The 22,710-nt window shown below is 45.7% G+C and overlaps 1 protein-coding gene across 3 annotated transcripts in view; it reads right to left on the bottom strand.

The window, feature by feature from the left end:
* PLXND1 (plexin D1) overlaps nucleotides 1-16,232 on the bottom strand; it is a 73,045-nt gene extending 56,813 nt beyond the window's left edge. For 2 of the 3 annotated variants that reach the window (XM_075287290.1, XM_075287291.1), the window contains exon 1: nucleotides 15,010-16,232. In XM_075287290.1, the coding sequence (XP_075143391.1) occupies nucleotides 15,010-16,164 (1,155 nt within the window). In that variant the 5' untranslated portion in view covers nucleotides 16,165-16,232. The remainder of the gene's footprint in view (nucleotides 1-15,009) is intronic. The other variant, XM_075287292.1, reaches the window with a different exon arrangement.
* Between the last annotated feature and the right edge of the window lie 6,478 nt (nucleotides 16,233-22,710).

Genomic DNA, 22,710 nt, shown 5'->3' with positions numbered 1-22,710 from the left:
CAGCTCCAGCTAGAGTGCCCCCATAAATAGAGACCCAATAACAGCACCAGATAGAGTGCCCCCATAAATAGAGACCCAATAACAGCTCCAGCTAGAGTGCCCCCATAAATAGAGGCCCAATAACAGCACCAGATAGAGTGCCCCCATAAATAGAGACCCAATAACAGCTCCAGATAGAGTGCCCCCATAAATAGAGACCCAATAACAGCACCAGCTAGAGTGCCCCCATAAATAGAGACGCAATAACAGCACCAGCTAGAGTGCCCCCATAAATAGAGACCCAATAACAGCACCAGCTAGAGTGCCCCCATAAATAGTGCCCCAATAACAGCACCAGCTAGGGTGCCCCCATAAATAGTGCTCTAATAACAGTGCCAGATAGAGTGCCCCCATAAATAGAGACCCAATAACAGCACCAACTAGAGTGCCCCCATAAATAGTGCCCCAATAACAGCACCAGATAGAGTGCCCCCATAAATAGTGCCCCAATAACTGCGCCAGATAGAGTACACCCATAAATAGTGCCCCAATAACAGTGCCAGATAGAGTACACCCATAAATAGTGCCCCAATAACAGCACCAGATAGAGTGCCCCCATAAATAGAGACCCAATAACAGCACCAGATAGAGTGCCCCAATAAATAGTGCCCCAATAACAGCACCAGATAGAGTGCCCCCATAAATAGTGCCCCATAACAGTGCCAGCTAGAGTGCCCCCATAAATAGTGCCCCAATAACTGCGCCAGATAGAGTACACCCATAAATAGTGCCCCAATAACTGTGCCAGATAGAGTACACCCATAAATAGTGCCCCAATAACAGCACCAGATAGAGTGCCCCCATAAATAGAGACCCAATAACAGCACCAGCTAGAGTGCCCCCATAAATAGAGACCCAATAACAGCGCCAGTGAGACTGCCCCCATAAATAGTGCTCTAATAACAGTGCCAGATAGAGTGCCCCCATAAATAGAGACCCAATAACAGCACCAACTAGAGTGCCCCCATAAATAGAGACCCAATAACAGCACCAACTAGAGTGCCCCCATAAATAGAGACCCAATAACAGCACCAACTAGAGTGCCCCCATAAATAGAGACCCAATAACAGCTCCAGATAGAGTGCCCCCATAAATAGAGACCCAATAACAGCACCAGCTAGAGTGCCCCCATAAATAGAGACCCAATAACAGCACCAGCTAGAGTGCCCCCATAAATAGAGACCCAATAACAGCGCCAGCGAGACTGCCCCCATAAATAGTGCCCCAATAACAGCACCAGCTAGGGTGTCCCCATAAATAGTGCTCTAATAACAGTGCCAGATAGAGCGCCCCCATAAATAGAGACCCAATAACAGCACCAGATAGAGTGCCCCCATAAATAGTGCCCCAATAACAGTGCCAGCTAGAGTGCCCCCATAAATAGTGCCCCAATAACTGCGCCAGATAGAGTACACCCATAAATAGTGCCCCAATAACAGTGCCAGCTAGAGTGCCCCCATAAATAGTGCCCCAATAACTGCACCAGATAGAGTGCCCCCATAACAGCACCAGATAGAGTGCCCCCATAAATAGTGCCCCAATAACAGTGCCAGCTAGAGTGCCCCCATAAATAGTACCCCAATAACTGCGCCAGATAGAGTGCCCCCATAAATAGTGCCCCAATAACAGCACCAGATAGAGTGCCCCCATAAATAGTGCCTCAATAACAGCACCAACCACAAAACGCCCATAAACAGTGCTCCAACAATAGTCAGCCAGAGTGCCTCCTTAAACAGTGTGAAAGGATTCCCCATTAGCAATACCCCAATAGTAGTGACTTGTAGAGAACCCCCAGCATCATGGAGGGCCCCCATCAATAGTAGTGCCCCAACAACAAAAAAGTGCCAATTACAGTGCCAACCACAGCGCCTACATACACAGTGCACCATTAACCACCCAAACTCTACCCAGAAGTGGGCACCCCCATCAAATACGGCGGCAACTCAGGGTGGGAATGAAATGCCCCAATTTTGCCAAGTGAAATGTCGGTAATTATGGAAAATGTTCCAAAAATGGTGACAAATTTGGTGACAAATACAATTGTGTGACCTGCACGAGTGTGCACATAAATATAACCGCCTGCACTCTGTGCACATTATGTACTGCAGATGTGTACAGAGCCTTATAAGACGTGTATATTATACCGCCTGTACTATGTGCATGTTATGTACTGCAGATGTGTACAGAGCCTTATAAGACGTGTATATTATACCGCCTGTACTATGTGCATGTTATGTACTGCAGATGTGTACAGAGCCTTATAAGACGTGTATATTATAGTGCCGGTACTATGCGCACGTTATGTACTGCAGATGTGTACAGAGCCTTTTAAGACGTGTATATTATACCGCCTATACTATGTGCATGTTATGTACTGCAGATGTGTACAGAGCCTTATAAGACGTGTATATTATAGCGCCGGTACTATGTGCACGTTATGTACTGAAGATGTGTACAGAGCCTTATAAGACGTGTATATTATAGTGCCGGTACTATGTGCACGTTATGTACTGCAGATGTGTACAGAGCCTTATAAGACGTGTATATTATAGTGCCGGTACTATGCACACGTTATGTACTGAAGATGTGTACAGAGCCTTATAAGACGTGTATATTATAGTGCCGGTACTATGCACACGTTATGTACTGCAGATGTGTACAGAGCCTTATAAGACGTGTATATTATAGTGCCGGTACTATGCACACGTTATGTACTGCAGATGTGTACAGAGCCTTATAAGACGTGTATATTATACCGCCTGTACTATGTGCATGTTATGTACTGCAGATGTGTACAGAGCCTTATAAGACGTGTATATTATAGCGCCGGTACTATGTGCACGTTATGTACTGAAGATGTGTACAGAGCCTTATAAGACGTGTATATTATAGTGCCGGTACTATGTGCACGTTATGTACTGCAGATGTGTACAGAGCCTTATAAGACGTGTATATTATAGTGCCGGTACTATGTGCACGTTATGTACTGCAGATGTGTACAGAGCCTTATAAGACGTGTATATTATACCGCCTGTACTATGTGCACGTTATGTACTGCAGATGTGTACAGAGCCTTATAAGACGTGTATATTATAGCGCCGGTACTATGTGCACGTTATGTACTGAAGATGTGTACAGAGCCTTATAAGACGTGTATATTATAGTGCCGGTACTATGTGCACGTTATGTACTGCAGATGTGTACAGAGCCTTATAAGACGTGTATATTATACCGCCTGTACTATGTGCACGTTATGTACTGAAGATGTGTACAGAGCCTTATAAGACGTGTATATTATAGTGCCGGTACTATGTGCACGTTATGTACTGCAGATGTGTACAGAGCCTTATAAGACGTGTATATTATAGTGCCGGTACTATGTGCACGTTATGTACTGCAGATGTGTACAGAGCCTTATAAGACGTGTATCGGCCGGTGTCAGCGCCCGGGATTTGACGCACTTCCTATCTCGATATCCATCTCAAATTGATTGATAGCGAGAACATTGTTGTACCAGCAGTGAATTATTCAAGGCAGGCATGTTCTCCATGTTCCCCCGAGGGGATCGTCCTCCAGATTTGGGAGAATTGTTCTGCGGCTTTCCTTTTTTTTTTTTTTTTTTTTTTTTTGCTTTCTCTGAGTAACTCTCTAAAAATGACAGAATGAATTGTTTACAGGGAGCCGGCGCAAGTCAGAGACTGGGAGCCATTGTGGTTACCAGGGCATGCTGGGAGCGGCTCGTAACGCCAGTGGTGGAGGGGTGATCCTCCATTACAGACTGCAGACCCCCCCCTCCCCGCGATCCTCCATTACAGACAGCAGACCCCCCCCTCCCCACGATCCTCCATTACAGATCCCCCTCCCTGCGATCCTCCGGGATATGGCAGTGACAAATTTCACAGAGTGGTCATGAACAAACTCTACAAAGCCACAAAAATGGCTGTGAAGAAAGATTCGCAGTGTGAGGGCCGGAAATAAGGATCATATAATTTACATGTATTAGCGCGTGAGAAGATCATGTGACCACACCGACCGCGGCGAATTACATGTACCGTACACCTATCCATTATCTATATACTTGGGGCCTACTAAAGTAATACAAATCCATTCTTCTTTGCCAAGTTGTAAATCATTTCCGTCAGCCATTTTGTTTTAGTTCTATCTATATCTTACAAACCTGGGTTATAAGCAACATGGCCTCTACTATAACAGACTGCAGGACCACCCAGCTTTCCTAAAAACACGTTACCCGTATACCCCGTTATTATCTATATACCCCAGAAGATAACACAAAGTCTTTCTTCAAGTCTACTGTCAAATTATTAAAAATTCTGATCCGCCATTTTGTTGTAGCCTTATCTATTTCTTGCAAAGCTTGGTTACTTACAACCAATATGGCCTCTGCTACAGCTCACCCAGCTTTTCTAGAGGCATGACTGCCGCATTATGTTTTAATCAGACTTATTAGTGATCATCCAATTTTCCCAGAAACAGATAGAATGAATCAACTTTGCTAAATGAGAGAACACGAATGAAGGCGATTTTATACGTAACGATTTGTAGCACTGCGTGACCATCGAATCTTACACTAGTCGTTCTTCCGGATTACTGGTCACCGTTTTATCGGAAAGCTCTTTTATTTCTAACATTGGATTCTGTCTAAGGTTTTATTAATGAGGTGGAAATTTTTGGTTGCAAATTTACAGTCACACATGTGAAAGCTTCCGGCGTTCCGTGCTGCAGATTTTCAGGAGATTTCAACCTTTGCGTTGCAACACAAGAGATAACAACCATACTGCAAATGTGAAAATCTGCAGCACGCCCTGAAAATCTGAGCATGTGTGAATGGGGTCTGAGAAGCGGGAACTTGTACAGGCTCATTAACCATTTCCTAACCAGCGATGAAACATTTAAAGGGCCAGAACACGGCGATTTATGAAGTCTACTTCATACATGGGCGACTTGGATCACTCGCAATTGGCAAAGAGTTAACACAAAGAACAGGAGCCTGGAAAACAATCCGAGCTCTCCTGACAGGCCATGGTCGCTTCCCCCAGATTCCTCAGAGTAGGGTCTATTTTCATAACCCGCAGATCAGGCAGATTCATTTACAATTTCCACTGATTTTTTTTTATAACCAGGAAACATTTCGGTCTCGAGTTCTGCAACATGACGATGAGTCACCGAAGCGAGAGGACAATGGAGGGACGTGAAACGCAACAGTCACGAAAGCCAAGGCAGAACCGTATGGTAATGTATGGCAGAAGCCGCACAGGACGCGGCGGATTATTATAACATTGCGCTACGAGCACATCTGACATAGATCTTGTAATCTACATGGTGCCCATTGCATAAATTACTCCCAGACACTGCTCTTCCTCCAGATCTGGATTCACTGAAACTGCAGATTTCCCCCCTAAACTTCCAGAATTTACTGCGATTCCAAACTTTATAGAGCACAGAAATGGGAACATCAAGGGTTAACGTGAGGCGCCAGTCACTGCAATGATATTAGGGAAGTGCTAGTCCAGCAATTCCCTTCTAGACTTGTCATAGAATAGTCACTTCTATATTATATATGAGAGCCATTGTCACAATATGTATCATGGACTGCGGAGGACACATGGAGGAATCGGATCACATGGAGGAATCGGGACACATGGAGGAATCTGGACACATGGAGGAATCTGGACCACATGGAGGAATCTGGACCACATGGTGGAATCGGTACACATGGAGGAATCGGATCACATGGAGGAATCGGACCACATGGAGGAATCGGGACACATGGAGGAATCTGGACCACATGGAGGAATCTGGACCACATGGTGGAATCGGTACACATGGAGGAATCGGGACACATGGAGGAATCGGACCACATGGAGGAATCGGGACACATGGAGGAATCGGATCACATGGAGGAATCTGGACCACATGGAGGAATCTGGACCACATGGTGGAATCGGTATATGATATTAGGGAAGTGCTAGTCCAGCAATTCCCTTCTAGACTTGTCATAGAATAGTCACTTCTATATTATATATGAGAGCCATTGTCACAATATGTATCATGGACTGCGGAGGACACATGGAGGAATCGGATCACATGGAGGAATCGGGACACATGGAGGAATCTGGACACATGGAGGAATCTGGACCACATGGAGGAATCTGGACCACATGGAGGAATCTGGACACATGGAGGAATCGGATCACATGGAGGAATCGGACCACATGGAGGAATCGGGACACATGGAGGAATCGGATCACATGGAGGAATCTGGACCACATGGTGGAATCGGTACACATGGAGGAATCGGATCACATGGAGGAATCGGACCACATGGAGGAATCGGGACACATGGAGGAATCTGGACCACATGGAGGAATCTGGACCACATGGTGGAATCGGTACACATGGAGGAATCGGATCACATGGAGGAATCGGACCACATGGAGGAATCGGGACACATGGAGGAATCGGATCACATGGAGGAATCGGGACACATGGAGGAATCGGATCACATGGAGGAATCGGGACACATGGAGGAATCGGATCACATGGAGGAATCGGGACACATGGAGGAATCGGATCACATGGAGGAATCGGGACACATGGAGGAATCGGATCACATGGAGGAATCGGGACACATGGTGGAATCGGTACACATGGAGGAATCGGTACACATGGAGGAATCGGGACACATGGAGGAATCGGACCACATGGAGGAATCGGACCACATGGAGGAATCGGTACACATGGAGGAATCGGATCACATGGTGGAATCGGATCACATGGTGGAATCGGTACACATGGAGGAATCGGGACACATGGAGGAATCGGATCACATGGAGGAATCGGGACACATGGTGGAATCGGTACACATGGAGGAATCGGACCACATGGAGGAATCGGGACACATGGTGGAATCGGACCACATGGAGGAATCGGTACACATGGAGGAATCGGATCACATGGAGGAATCGGGACACATGGAGGAATCGGGACACATGGAGGAATCGAGACACATGGAGCAATCGGGACACATGGAGCAATCGGGACACATGGAGGAATCGGGACACATGGAGGAATCGGGACACATGGAGGAATCGGTACACATGCTGGAATCGGTACACATGGTGGAATCGGTACACATGGAGGAATCGGACCACATGGAGGAATCGGGACACATGGAGGAATCGGGACACATGGTGGAATCGGTACACATGGAGGAATCGGATCACATGGAGGAATCGGACCACATGGAGGAATCGGGACACATGGTGGAATCGGTACACATGGAGGAATCGGATCACATGGAGGAATCGGATCACATGGAGGAATCGGACCACATGGAGGAATCGGGACACATGGAGGAATCGGGACACATGGTGGAATCGGTACACATGGAGGAATCGGACCACATGTAGGAATCGGGACACATGGAGGAATCGGGACACATGGTGGAATCGGTACACATGGAGGAATCGGATCACATGGAGGAATCGGATCACATGGAGGAATCGGACCACATGGAGGAATCGGGACACATGGAGGAATCGGGACACATGGAGGAATCGGACCACATGGAGGAATCGGACCACATGGAGGAATCGGGACACATGGTGGAATCGGTACACATGGAGGAATCGGATCACATGGAGGAATCGGATCACATGGAGGAATCGGACCACATGGAGGAATCGGGACACATGGAGGAATCGGGACACATGGAGGAATCGGATCACATGGAGGAATCGGATCACATGGAGGAATCGGACCACATGGAGGAATCGGACCACATGGAGGAATCGGGACACATGGAGGAATCGGATCACATGGAGGAATCGGATCACATGGAGGAATCGGGACACATGGAGGAATCGGATCACATGGAGGAATCGGGACACATGGAGGAATCGGATCACATGGAGGAATCGGGACACATGGAGGAATCGGAACACATGGTGGAATCGGGACACATGGAGGAATCGGATCACATGGAGGAATCGGATCACATGGAGGAATCGGACCACATGGAGGAATCGGACCACATGGAGGAATCGGGACACATGGAGGAATCGGGACACATGGAGGAATCGGGACACATGGAGGAATCGGGACACATGGAGGAATCGGATCACATGGAGGAATCGGGACACATGGAGGAATCGGATCACATGGAGGAATCGGGACACATGGAGGAATCGGATCACATGGAGGAATCGGGACACATGGAGGAATCGGGACACATGGAGGAATCGGATCACATGGAGGAATCGGATCACATGGAGGAATCGGGACACATGGAGGAATCGGATCACATGGAGGAATCGGGACACATGGAGGAATCGGATCACATGGAGGAATCGGGACACATGGAGGAATCGGAACACATGGTGGAATCGGGACACATGGAGGAATCGGATCACATGGAGGAATCGGATCACATGGAGGAATCGGGACACATGGAGGAATCGGATCACATGGAGGAATCGGGACACATGGAGGAATCGGGACACATGGAGGAATCGGATCACATGGAGGAATCGGGACACATGGAGGAATCGGATCACATGGAGGAATCGGGACACATGGAGGAATCGGAACACATGGAGGAATCGGATCACATGGAGGAATCGGATCACATGGAGGAATCGGGACACATGGAGGAATCGGATCACATGGAGGAATCGGGACACATGGAGGAATCGGATCACATGGAGGAATCGGGACACATGGAGGAATCGGAACACATGGTGGAATCGGGACACATGAAGGAATCGGATCACATGGAGGAATCGGATCACATGGAGGAATCGGGACACATGGAGGAATCCGCCTCCAGATTCTGGTTGGAATCTCCCATTTCAATGGCAGGCAGTGACAGGCTATTGTTTCTAAGCTGAATCAGTTGGTAACACTGCAATAGGAAGGCAAATCTCTGCATGTTCCACAGGCCTGAAATTTGGAGAGGACTCTGAGACAGAAGACCATATCATATTCCTCTCCAAATTCTGCCCTGATAGTAGCCATCAATATGGGTGTCTTCTGCTGGAGCATTGTGGTGTTTGAGTCTGTGCCCACTGAAGGATCCAACACTGTATCTGTCCCTACAGCTGTACAATATCCCTCCAGTAATTACATTATATTAGACAATTGCTCACTCTGCAATACCAAAAATATACTTAAAGACGACTTCTCGCCACCTCCACCAACTCCAGCTCTTTGCATTATTTAGCATCCCTTGCTTCTACTGATTCCCGCACAGTTGGAATTGTTTCTCTAGCCTCCATCATTCCTGTTTCAGCACTCAGTACACTAATTAGGCTATCTACTGTCAAGGGGGCGGGTCCTGAGTTGAACCTGATAAACTGAGTCCGCCTACTTGACAGTAAGGAGCCTGAAAGTAACAGGACTGATTGAAAGGTGGGGACTAGAGAAAAAATTCTAACTGTTCCAATACAAAGTGGAGAGGAGCCCCTTAAAGGATGCAAAAAGTTGGGGGAGGTGGCGAAAGGTCCCTTTAAACGGCACAGGAATAGCCCCTCACTGCAGGGTAAAGGGGCTCCCGGCCACGTCCCACCTATCCCGGATTTCCACACGAAGAGGACGTGGGAAATGGAGCAGCTGTGAGCTGAGTGCGGGATCCGAGCGTCTGTGACTCATTAAGGCGCCGGGGACAGAGGACGTGGGAAAACAAACTAACTCTTTATTTCCCTCCCAGAAAATGCTTTATTGGCTAAAAGAGGAGTCGGAATTCACTTTTCTGGCATCTCGTAATCCACAACCCTCTCATAAAGCGACAACGTAAATATATAGCGGGATCGAGTATCGCGTCACCGAGTACGGCCTGTTTTATGGATGGGCAGACGTGCATAAAAAAACCGAGTTACTCGGCCATATTGATTTTCACATTGTTTCCTCCATTCACATCCAAAGCTGCTTTCAAAAAGTTTTTCTTGCTGGTCGCCCTTGGAAACAGACAGCAGTTCAGGCAAACCCCCCCCCCCCCCCGTCATCAGACATGTGACATCCGAGCTCCCACAATGCACTGCTCTCCAGTAGTAGAACTCTTGCTGCAGCTTTAGATGTGAATGGAGAAGAGAACATGTTACATCTTGGAATGGCTGATAACAGGGAGCAATAGCCCAACATCAACTATATTGAAAGAAGACGGCTTGCAGCTTTAACGTCCCTTTAATGCATTAACCCCTTCCGCTCCTGTGTTTGATACAATGTAATAGTTTTAATATAATTACCGACTGTAACAAACAAGTACAGAAATATCCGAAACTTCTTCTCGGACAAAAATAGCAGCCGTCAAAAATAATCCTCCGGCATTTAGATGTAATTAGACGTTTAATCGAGATAAAATCTGAAATTTGACAGGAAAACGACAAGATAAAAAAAAAAAAAATAGACCAGACCAGAGAGAGGATTGAGCGATCCTACTGAAAGCTGGAACACGGCCAGTTTTTTACTTTTGCAGTCTGTAGTGAGACTGGTGCATTGTGCGGGCGGATTACTGTTATATGGGGCTCAGTCATCTCCTGTGTATTGTGTGTGACCTCGCCACTGCCGCTGCGGCGATACGCTCATAGAACTGTGTGCAGGTGTGAGTCCATAAAGGTCAATGGCGCAGCGCTGTGTATACACCGTCACAAAGCCCATTGTTCCCAGGGAACGTGCTGTATAGTGTAACCTGTCCCCAGGACTGATAAGAGGGTCCCGCTGCAAGGTCTGGGGTCAGGGTCACACAACAGGCGCCTCCTCCCCCCTCCGCTCCCTGATAAACCTGCACATACACCTGGTAGTCACCCATAAGATAGAACCCTGCAATAAACAGCAGACCTTGCGTCGTCCTAGAATAATATTCTCTAGTTGTAAGGTTTTTTATTGGGCATTGGCTACCTATAGGTGGCAGCAGAGAGCCATTGCTATGGTGGTCACATGTCTGACAACAGGGTGAAGCTAAACTGTTGTCTGTTTCCAAGGACAACCAGCAGATTTTTGAAAGCAGCTTTAATTGTGAATGGAGCAAGAGAGAAGAGATGATTCAGATGGGACCAGACCGTGCGCCCGCTTACTGGCCGGACATATTTCACGATTTGTGACACATTTCTAAACACTTGTGAAATTTCACAACACAACGTTGCTGAAAACTCGCTAACAAATCTGCAGAAAATCTCTGCCCGGGCTCAGTGGTTTTGTAGAACTATAAAGAATGACTTCATATCCTGTTACTGAGAGGAGGCGCAGCAAGAAATATTGTGACATTTGTGCAATTGAATTTTTGAAAAAATTTGGGGGGGATTTTTGTAGTGTACATGTCACCTGTACCCCATTACTGGAAATACCCCGTATACACTGACGCCACAAATAATATCAGCTCCATGGGTTATTGGGGTGTAACTATAGGGGGCGCAAAAGGAACAAACACAGCGGGACCCCGGGCCTGAGGCCTCTCTACATCATACAGATAGCACACGGCATGTGGAGCCCATCACAGATCTTGCATTGTGGCCCCAAGCGTCACGTTACTCCTCTGTGGGGCCTGTATACAGGATACAGACGGGGCGGGACAACTTTCTTTCTTTAAATTTTTAAAACTTCTTCCACTAATCTTATATTGTCCCCTCTGTGACTTATAGGCCTGCCAGAGACTATCACACAAGAAATTCTGCAAAAACTTCTATTCTAGGTTTTAATTTCTCGCCACACTCTCTGCTTCATGTCAGTGAACGGGTTTCACTATATTTCGAGGCTTTGGGCTGGTGTTTTTTTCGTTATCTTTCACCCACTGTGACCCGATCTTACCCAATTCTCAATAAGAATGAATAGCGCCCCCCACACGGGTATAGATTTTTTTTTTAGAAGTTTATCCGTTGACTTCAATGTAGGGAATTAAGTGAGGCCTCAGACTTTCTACAGCTGAGGGTTTGCTACAATCGTATCCAGTCTAGACAATCCTCGGACTGCAGACTGCTACATGTGACCCGCACTGATACATTGTAACAAAGACTCATTACAACCTCACATTTTGGTGTCAGTGTGTATTTTGCGCCCTGCAGACACAACAAGGGCTGTGTCGGTCTTTACACCTCTCCTGAGATCTCTCCTTCTACAAGGAGTCAGAGGAAGTTTGCTCAGTCCATAAAATCCACCACTTTGCTTCCTTTTTACTAGAACAAGCAATAAAACACGATCCGTTCCAGTTAGTCTATGGCTGATTTGACAACCGCAACCTGTTTGCCGCAGAAACCGTACATGCAGGGTGACATCATTAGCTCTTGGGTTTCCTGCTGACTGGATACAAAGTAACATAATTTGGGTAAATATTTCCTATTTGTACAGCCAAGTTCACACTTTGCTAGTTTGTGCTGATTTTTCATTGTGGCCGCCATTGCAAGAACTTGGATGGGGGAGGAGCGGCGCCATAATATTCTGCCTATCCCAGGGAACTTTGTATCCTCATGCCTCCCTGATATTACTAGCCCCTAGATCCCGCCATACACAACCAAAAACCAATACAAAGAGGAGACCTGGAGGTCGTGGAACTACAAGTGCCAGTATGGCCGGCAGATGATCCCTGACCACTCTCCCAGCCAGGCTATAAATAAACTACATAAGGTCAGTCACATTGAGCATGCCCCTATACTACACAGGGGTCATCCTCAGCAAAGGGTCAGTCCTCAGTTTGTGAAGGTGCCGTGTGTGGGAACCAGAGAACATATGTCTAACAATTATGGAGGAGTGACCTCAGCAGATTCCAGGGGAATTTCGCATCTTTAAGGTCTGGTCACTCTTAAAGCAACAGGCCCCAGGCTATAAGGCGATTTCTTTATAGCGTATTCGCCCCTTTGGTGTCACCCGTGATTAATCGCCTTTATTACACTTTATTTATTACCATACGATGGGCCGGGATAAATAGGGATCAGCAGCGCCAAATTCTAAATTCAAGCCGTTTATGGGTCTCCTCACTGGACGCGGCTTCACGGTTTTGTAGGTTTTGCATTTTTCTAATATACTTTAAGTTTCAGTTCCTCTCCACCTTTAAGATCTCTGCTTACTGTCAGTGAACCCCAAGGCTACGTCCACATCTGTGTCAGAGACTGTCAGCGAAATTAAGAAAGTCCAGTACGCACAAGTGTCCGGCAGTACAAACAACCCAACAGACCCCATTACAGTCAGTGGGGTCCATCAGGCTCTGTATGTGTCCACTATTATAGTGATCCGTTATTCTATCCAGAACAGCGGAGACCCCAATACAGATTTAAACATAAATGAACCTCCCTAATACTTCTCCCAGCTGAGGGTTTGTTACAATTGTATCCAGTCTAGCCAATCCCATGTAAACAGCCCGATCTCCTGACTGATACATTATACCTGCACTGATACATTGTAGCAGTTCTTAGGATAGAAGGAATATTTGGCTTCTGGTGTGTTTAGTTCACATAGAATAATGTAGACTAGATACAACTGTAACAAACCCTCAGCTGGGAGATGTATTAGGCCCGATTCACATCTGCGTTCAGTATTCAGTTTGGGGAGTCCCCAGATGGAATACCGAACGCATTAAAAAGCGGTGAGCAGTGAAAGCACCCGGACCGCACAGACTATAATGGGGTCCGTGTTCTCTCTGCGTGACTCGTGAGGACACCATGCAGAGAACACACGGACCCCATTATAGTCTCTGCGGTCCATGTGCTTTCACCACTTTTTAATGCATTCGGTATTCTGTTTGGGAGGTCCCGAGCACAGATGTGAACTGGGCCTTAGCGCTGAGGAGTTTCCAGTTGTAAATAAAATGTTCCCATTCACTGACAACAAGCAGAGATCTTGAAAATGGGGAATTGAAGCACAAAGTATATAAGAGTAATCAGAAGTGTAATTTATTCGCCTTTCTAGGGGGCGGTGCGCTGACCATGGCGTGATCGCTCCGTCAGAAGTCACCCATGTAGTTTAGGTCTGATACAGCATCGCTAGTCATAGAAAAATAATCCCCACATTGCCTTTCCTGTATGTCCAGGATGCAGCTGCAGAACATCTTGGAGACAACAAGCGTCAATTCCAGCTCTGTCAAGGGTGGCGAACGTTTCCTGTAGTGGCCGCTGGTCCAGGAAACAACCCCCGGAGACTCTGCCGTGTCCTGACACATGGGGCCACCCCATAAAGTGCAATCCTATTGTGTGTGCAGCTCTGACGGATACTGAGATCAAAGGACAGTAAGTCAAAGCAGACCAAAAAACTGCCGGAGATCCACTGATCCCACCGAATCTTATTGATCCCACCCGATCCTCATTGATCCCATTGCCTTCATACAATCTATTTGAGGTTATTATACCACCAGTAAGAGGTACAAAGTTTTCAACAAATCCGATTGGCCAGTATGCATCACCTGATCCATTCCTTTCGTGTTAGCAGTCACTACGGGGGTCCGTCCATCCTATCTATCAGTGTCAGACTGGCCCACCAGAGTCCCAGATTGTCCCCCGGGGGCCCAGGCTCTAACACAACAATGGTCCAGCAAAAGGCGCCCAAATCTGATGGCCTCTATAGTCTATTTCCTACAGATTTTTGGAGGACGAGCCCCAGAATCACTTTCTCTGGTGGTCCCAAGGAATCTCAGTCCGATACTGCTTTCTGGTTCACTAATAAGATTATAGGCCCAAAGTCTGAGGCTGCACTACTGAAAGATTCTGATTGTAATGGCTATAGAGACCTTACAGAAATCTCCAGGCAGTACCAGAGGGCTTTAGAGCCCATTCATTCTGGATCAGTCATGACTTCAGTATAGAATTAGGAAAGGGAGACTAGATATGGCCAAGTTGTTCATTAACCCTTTAAAACTCAAGAATTCGGGTGCCCATTACACACACTACTTGGAGACATGCAATGTTCAGCTCTCACATCCTCAGCACTCACCACTTACACATACAGGACTTAGAACAGTATTTGGTGCATTACCTTTACCTTGATGTTGTTCCTCCACTCACAGCTGGGGCCACTTCCTTGCACCACACTGGACAGCACTGAAGCCTCTCCATTGTCCCGACTCTCGAAGCAGCCCCTCCTGGCCCCGCGGATCTTACTCCCCACTTCCTGCAGGCTGAATGCACAGAGCGCAGCCTCCCTCTTGCCCTCGAACACCCCGACTACCCGCCCTGGCTCCGCGTACACTGACAGTAGTCGGCCATACAGCACCCCCGGGGGCCCCTCACAGCGCAGCCGGAGCTGGATGTAAGACTCCGTCAGCTTCCTGGGCTCCCCCCTGGGGTCGGGCTTGAGGCAGATCCGCGCTAGGACACTGCTGGGCAGGTTCTCCTTCTCCGTGGAGGTGGGATCTACATTCATGGCCAGGTAACCAAATCCGCCCTGCTGGAACGCCCGCACAAACACCATGCGGTTCTGCACCTTGCTCCCCTGCTTGACCTTGAAGATATTATCATCCGAGGGGCTAATGTCAAAGGTGAAGAGTTTGGAGGGGTGGCTGATGTTTAGCGCCCGGATAGAGATCTCAGGGCTATTCTCAAATCGCAAATCGGCCACACTAGTGTTCCAGGAGAAGAACTGGCTGCCGTAGCCGGTGTAGGTGGCCCCTACCAGGAGCCGGGTGTCCCCTTCTTGGCTCTTCAGTAGCAGCCCCACAGTGGAGGCATTGGCGTGGTTGGCAGCCACATTCAGCATGCTGGGCACCACATTGCGCGGGGGGAATGGCACTGCGCGCCGCGTAATGTTACCCAGGACGCGTAACTCACAAAGTCCCTGGTGAATGGAGCCACAAGCCAGGAGGAGCCCCTGCTCCGGGTCCAGCTCCAGGATCTTGTTATAGTTGGGGCTCCAGGTCTTGGGGAACTCGCAGTAGGACTCCGGGATTTGAGGGGCATGGCACAGCGGGGAGTCCTGCACCGGTCCGGTCTGCTCCTCCAGCTCCAGCCGTAGCTCCGCGCTCAGCTGGTACAGGTGGTTGACAGCAGCCAGGTAGACCCGGTGTCCTGCACCGTCCACGGCGAAGTTGTTGGTGGGCTGAGTGCTCAGGAACCTGCCGACCAGCTCCAGCCCAGAAGCCGGGAGCAGCAGCAGGACGATCAGGCTGAGCGCAATGCAAAGGGCACGAGCCATGTGGGCAGTGGGCAAGCTCAGCTGGCACTGGCAGGCATGGCAGGAGTCTGGAGCTGTCTCTGCGCTCTCTCCCTGCTCCTGATCACTGATGCTCAGTCTCTCAGCCCCCCACCTCTCCTGAGCCTGTGACCCTCCCCCTCTCTCTCTCCACTCCTCCTGTACAAGTTCTCCTCTCTGCCCCACTCTCTCAATTGTTCTCTCTAACTTTGTGGACTGTCTCTGCCCTCTCCTGCAGTCTCTCCCTCCTCTCCCCCAGCCTCTGTGCTCCCCACTTCTGTCATGTGAGAATGATTACAGGCTGGAATTTACTTTTTCTTTTTGTTTGCAAATGTTACAAAAATAAACTTTGTCACCCTCTAAATAAGTCAGACTAATGAGTAATGCAGAGGAGGGGGTGAATTGGGGAGGGGGTGACTTGGGGAGGGGGTGACTGGGGAGGGGGTGACTTGGGGAGGGGGTGACTGGGGAGGGGGTGAATCTTCCAGGGTCTCTATCACCAGTGTTATCCTTGGCTGTGGAGCAGTTTGGGCAGGGAGTGGCTGGCACTGGGTGGGCACTGTGCATTGTCTACCGGGCAGATTCTAATTGTACCAGGCATAATATGGAAGGAGCCATTAAATGCTCTTCATCTCAGGCAGGGTAAGCTGACAGCTGCTCTCCTGCTTCTTGTAGAACTACAAGTCCCAGCGTAGTGACTTGTCCATCCGCTATGTGTCTATTGGCTGTAGAACTATAGAATAGTTTTTTGTCAGTGTGCTCTATATCTAGTGGTGTAGAAATACAAGTCTCAGCATACTGGGTTGTCAGGGGTTAATGTATAGTGTCTGTAGAACTACAAGTCCCAGCACAGCCACTTTTAAGTGCAGCAGAGACTTGTATGTTAGCTGTAGAACTACAAGCACCAGCATAGCAGTTTGTTATTGTCCTATGTCTAATGGCTATAGCACTACAAGTCCCAGCATAGTGGCATGTAGGTGATCTATTGGCTGCAGTGCTATGTGCCATCTAGATTGCTGGTCTGGTATAGCTGTGCCCCTGAGATGTAGAACTACAAGTCCCAGCATAGCCGTCCTAGATGTTGAGCCGTGTTCTCCTTTGGTCCTAATTCAGGGCTTTTCACCCAGTTACAGCACAATATCAGGATGGCGAAATATCATTCTGGAAAGTCTGTCTGTCGTGTAACCTCCTCCGTGTCCCAGAAAAGAGTCAAAGAAGCCAAAAAAATCTGAAAGAAATGATATAGAAAAGAGGAAAATCCATCAAGAAAATCATCTGCTCTCTATAGAATCTCTCTCTGAGCTCCCAGGGTGCGCGGGGGCCGTCACGTGGGCGTACTTACCTTAGAGCAGGGGAGGGACTTATATATGAGATGGGTGACCAACTGCAACTGCAGAATTGGGCAGTGTCGGACTGAGGCTCCTTGGGGCCCCCCATATAAGATGATTCTGGGGCCCACTCTCCAATGTCCCCTAGGAAATAGACAATGGTACCCTTCACATTTGGACGTCTTCTGCTGGACCATTATTGTGTTAGAGTCCGAGCCCACCGGAGGATCTTCTGGTACTCTAGTGAGTAAGTCCAAACACTTGAGGCGGGGCCCTTAGTGGAAGGGGGCCAAACACTCCCTGGTAAATCTGCTCCCCTTGCTTCTCTTCTGATTCACCATACAGTCTACAGTTCTGTCCTTGAACCATGTAGATCTGGATGAACAAGTGCAATTGTTGGAACATGCAAAAAAAAAGTGAACCCCAGTGTATGGAATTGTGGGGGCATGTAGTGACCCTGCCATCAGTAATCGATGCTAGATCGGCGGCCGTCTATGAGGTTCCATATGTTCTAGTATAGGGTTCTAAAAATTTCCTCCACTAGGAGGGACTGTGCACCGTACAGGGTGCTGGGCATTAGCACGTTACAATGTAGCAGTCATAGCCATGAATCAATGCCCGTCCGCGTGCCCGGCTACATGTCTGGCAGGACTCTATGTATGATCTCATTATATGGCGGGCATGTCACAAGACGTCCCACTAATGGTTAAAAATAAGAAAATTCCTTCTTGTGCCTGGAGACGTTGCAAATAAATTTGTCAGTAAGAACAATTTTAGTGAGAGTCATACAGTATATACCCTGCAGCATTGGATCATTGGGTCAACCCTGGGTCTTGTCCAAATCTTCAGTTCGGTATCTGGGGGGTTCCCATTGTGAATTGTGTCCCCATACTGGCAGATACACTTGGACTATTACATAGGTTTTCCGCTCCCTCTTCACAATTCCATTTTTCTGCCTTTGTGACAGTCTTCACTGCTGTTCTGGAATTCTGTTCATGAACCAGGCAGCTCAGGCTGATCAGTGTTCTTAGTAAGACAGGAATCCTGGTGTAATTGGGATTTGTGTAATGTAGACTATAGAAACAATTCCCCATAAGCGGGGGGAGCCGAAATACTTTTGGTGCTATGTAATGATCTGCGAGTTACTGGAGATCTGACACCCGCTCCGCACGTCCCTGTCCCGGCCTTGGCCCTGAGATAAAAATAAATTAACTAAAATTATCTGCACATTCAATCAGCCGCCATTACTCGAGTAAAGGGGGGGGGGGGGGGGGTCTAACACTGAGGAAGACCCCTGCACAGGAATTTGGGGGGACAAAGCCTACAAAACTGAAATCCTCAATTCATTGGTGACTACTTGTTACATTATTCTAAATACTGGATATGTCTGTGGGAAAGCTGGGTGACTGCCAATATGGCCACAACTGCAACAGGGCAACCCGAAGACCCAGAGCCCATAAACCAATCTGAGACATGTATGGGGAGGGGGCGCCACAGCTGTGAAGGTGCTACACCTGGAGACGAGCACAACAGCCCCAAAATAAGATTGTTTATCAAATCTGAAGGTGTTAACACGAGGGAATGTGTCAGAGCGCAACGCACATCGCCTGTACGTGTCACCAACCGCCGGGAGCCAAGTGCAGGAAACTGCAGCAGCGCAAATGTATGATAAGTGTATGTGGCGGTGCCAGAACCTGCCAGTCTACCCGGGCACAAGCAAGTCATCATACCGCCCCCTACTGATCAATGTATAAATATAGGACTATAATAATATAGTTGTTATATTCTTGTACATAGGAGTAGTATTATAGTAGTTATATTCTTGTACATAGGAGGTAGTATTATAGTAGTTATATTCTTGTACATAGGAGTAGTATTATAGTAGTTATATTCTTGTACATAGTGGTAGTATTATAGTAGTTATATTCTTGTACATTGGAGGTAGTATTATAGTAGTTATATTCTTGTACATAGGAGCAGATTATAGTAGTTATATTCTTGTACATAGGAGCAGTATTATAGTAGTTATATTCTTGTACATAGGAGTAGTATTATAGTAGTTATATTCTTGTACATAGGAGTAGTATTATAGTAGTTATATTCCTGTACATAGGAGCAGTATTATAGTAGTTATATTCTTGTACATAGGAGTAGTATTATAGTAGTTATATTCTTGTACATAGGAGTAGTATTATAGTAGTTATATTCTTGTACATAGGAGTAGTATTATAGTAGTTATATTCTTGTACATAGCAGTAGTATTATAGTAGTTATATTCTTGTACATAGGAGGTAGTATTATAGTAGTTATATTCTTGTACATAGCAGTAGTATTATAGTAGTTATATTCTTGTACATAGGAGGTAGTATTATAGTAGTTATATTCTTGTACATAGGAACAGTATTATAGTAGTTATATTCTTGTACATAGGAGTAGTATTATAGTAGTTATATACTTGTACATAGGAGGTAGTATTATAGTAGTTATATTATTGTACATAGGAGACAGTATTATAGTAGTTATATTCTTGTACATAGGAGTAGTGTTATAGTAGTTATATTCTTGTACATAGGAGTAGTATTATAGTAGTTATATTCTTGTACATAGGAGCAGTATTATAGTAGTTATATTCTTGTACATAGGAGCAGTATTATAGTAGTTATATTCTTGTACATAGGAGTAGTATTATAGTAGTTATATGCTTGTACATAGGAGTAGTATTATAGTAGTTATATGCTTGTACATAGGAGCAGTATTATAGTAGGTATATTCTTGTACATAGGAGCAGTATTATAGTAGTTATATTCTTGTACATAGGAGGTAGTATTATAGTAGTTATATTCTTGTACGTAGGAGCAGTATTATAGTAGTTATATTCTTGTACATAGGAGCAGTATTATAGTAGTTATATTCTTGTACATGGGAGCAGTATTATAGTAGTTATATTCTTGTACATAGGTGTAGTATTATAGTAGTTATATTCTTGTACATAGAAGTAGTATTATAATAGTTATATTCTTGTACATAGGAGTAGTATTATAGTAGTTATATTCTTGTACATAGGAGGTAGTATTATAGTAGTTATATTCTTGTACATAGGAGCAGTATTATAGTAGTTATATTCTTGTACATAGGAGCAGTATTATAGTAGTTATATTCTTGTACATGGGAGCAGTATTATAGTAGGTATATTCTTGTACATAGGAGGTAGTATTATAGTAGTTATATTCTTGTACATAGGAGGTAGTATTATAGTAGTTATATTCTTGTACATAGGAGTAGTATTATAGTAGTTATATTCTTGTACATAGGAGCAGTATTATAGTAGTTATATTCTTGTACATAGGAGCAGTATTATAGTAGTTATATTCTTGTACATAGGAGTAGTATTATAGTAGTTATATTCTTGCACATAGGGGGCAGTATTATAGTAGGTATATTCTTGTACATAGGAGTAGTATTATAGTAGTTATATTCTTGTACATAGGAGTAGTATTATAGTAGTTATATTCTTGTACATAGGAGGTAGTATTATAGTAGTTATATTCTTGTATATAGGAGTAGTATTATAGTAGTTATATTCTTGTACATAGGAGCAGTATTATAGTAGTTATATTCTTGTACATAGGAGTAGTATTATAGTAGTTATATTCTTGTACATAGGAGTAGTATTATAGTAGTTATATTCTTGTACATAGGAGGTAGTATTATAGTAGTTATATTCTTGTACATAGGAGTAGTATTATAGTAGTTATATTCTTGTACATAGGAGCAGTATTATAGTAGTTATATTCTTGTACATAGGAGCAGTATTATAGTAGTTATATTCTTGTACATAGGAGCAGTATTATAGTAGTTATATTCTTGTACATAGGAGCAGTATTATAGTAGTTATATTCTTGTACATAGGAGCAGTATTATAGTAGTTATATTCTTGTACATAGGAGCAGTATTATAGTAGTTATATTCTTGTACATAGGAGCAGTATTATAGTAGTTATATTCTTGTACATAGGAGCAGTATTATAGTAGTTATATTCTTGTACATAGGAGGTAGTATTATAGTAGTTATATTCTTGTACATAGGAGTAGTATTATAGTAGTTATATTCTTGCACATAGGGGGCAGTATTATAGCAGTGTAGTATTCTTGCCTATAGGTGGCAGGATGGCAGTACTTCTCAGTCGCTGTCACTTGGGGCACTTTAGGTGACACTTTCTCTAATGTTTTGGAGACATTTTCTCTGCAGAGTTCCCCTCATTGTTTCACCCTACAATGTGTCAGGTTCGGCGATTTGGACGGGGCCGGGTAATGATGAAAGAATTTTGTGACTCTATAAGACCCTCGGATACAGCAGGAAGGAAGCCTGTAGCGTTAACTTGCTGACTGAGAAACGCCAATTCCTGTTGTTTGGAGACTTCCCGTCCGGTCTGAGATGAGGAATTCCTAAAGCTTTTGGTCTTGAATGAAAACTTGATCTCAGTATCTGCGGTTCCTCCGTTGTATCAGGATATTTACCCGCAGGATATTGTGATGTCTGCTAATGAGGTGTTATTAATGTGTAATCTCAGGTTTTGTAGATTAATTTCCAGTAATTATAATCTCGTCCTTTACAGTTTTGTATCAATGAGACAGACTGGTATACAGCGCCCCCAGAGGCCATCTGTGGTACCACAGTCACAGTAATAACTTGCACAGCTCTCTGGAGATTTGGAACGGTTTCTCCATCCCATTACTATACATGTAAGACGGCTAATAACTACTAAGGTGAATTGTCCCCTAAGGTTAAGGCCTCACAGCAGCTGCTGCTTTTTTTGTTGCAGATTTAGCAGAAGGGAGAAGTATAAGAACGTCCTAGATAATTCCCATTCCTTTAGTAACTAATGCCAGGCTTGGCTCAAAAAAACACAGTAAAAAACTATAGAAAAAAAGCAGCTTTTCCACAATGTGGGGCCACAACCTAATAACGGATTAACCCCTAATGGCAAGGAAGTTACTTATCTGTAGGTTTGGCAAAGCTTAGTCTACGGCAGCGATTCAATAGGGTAAGAACATAACTTACATAAGTGCTGATTGTAGTCGCCCCCTCCTGGAGAAGTGGTGAGAAATGCTGCAAATTATGCACATCTGCAAAACCCCAGAGATGTAAGACCCCAGTGCTACAAGACCCCATTATTGTAAGACTCCAGAACTACAAGACCCCAGTACTACAAGACTCCATT

This window comes from Leptodactylus fuscus, chromosome 9, assembly GCF_031893055.1.
Source record: "Leptodactylus fuscus isolate aLepFus1 chromosome 9, aLepFus1.hap2, whole genome shotgun sequence".
NCBI lineage: Eukaryota > Metazoa > Chordata > Amphibia > Anura > Leptodactylidae > Leptodactylus > Leptodactylus fuscus.
This window is presented reverse-complemented; position numbering and strand designations above follow the sequence as displayed.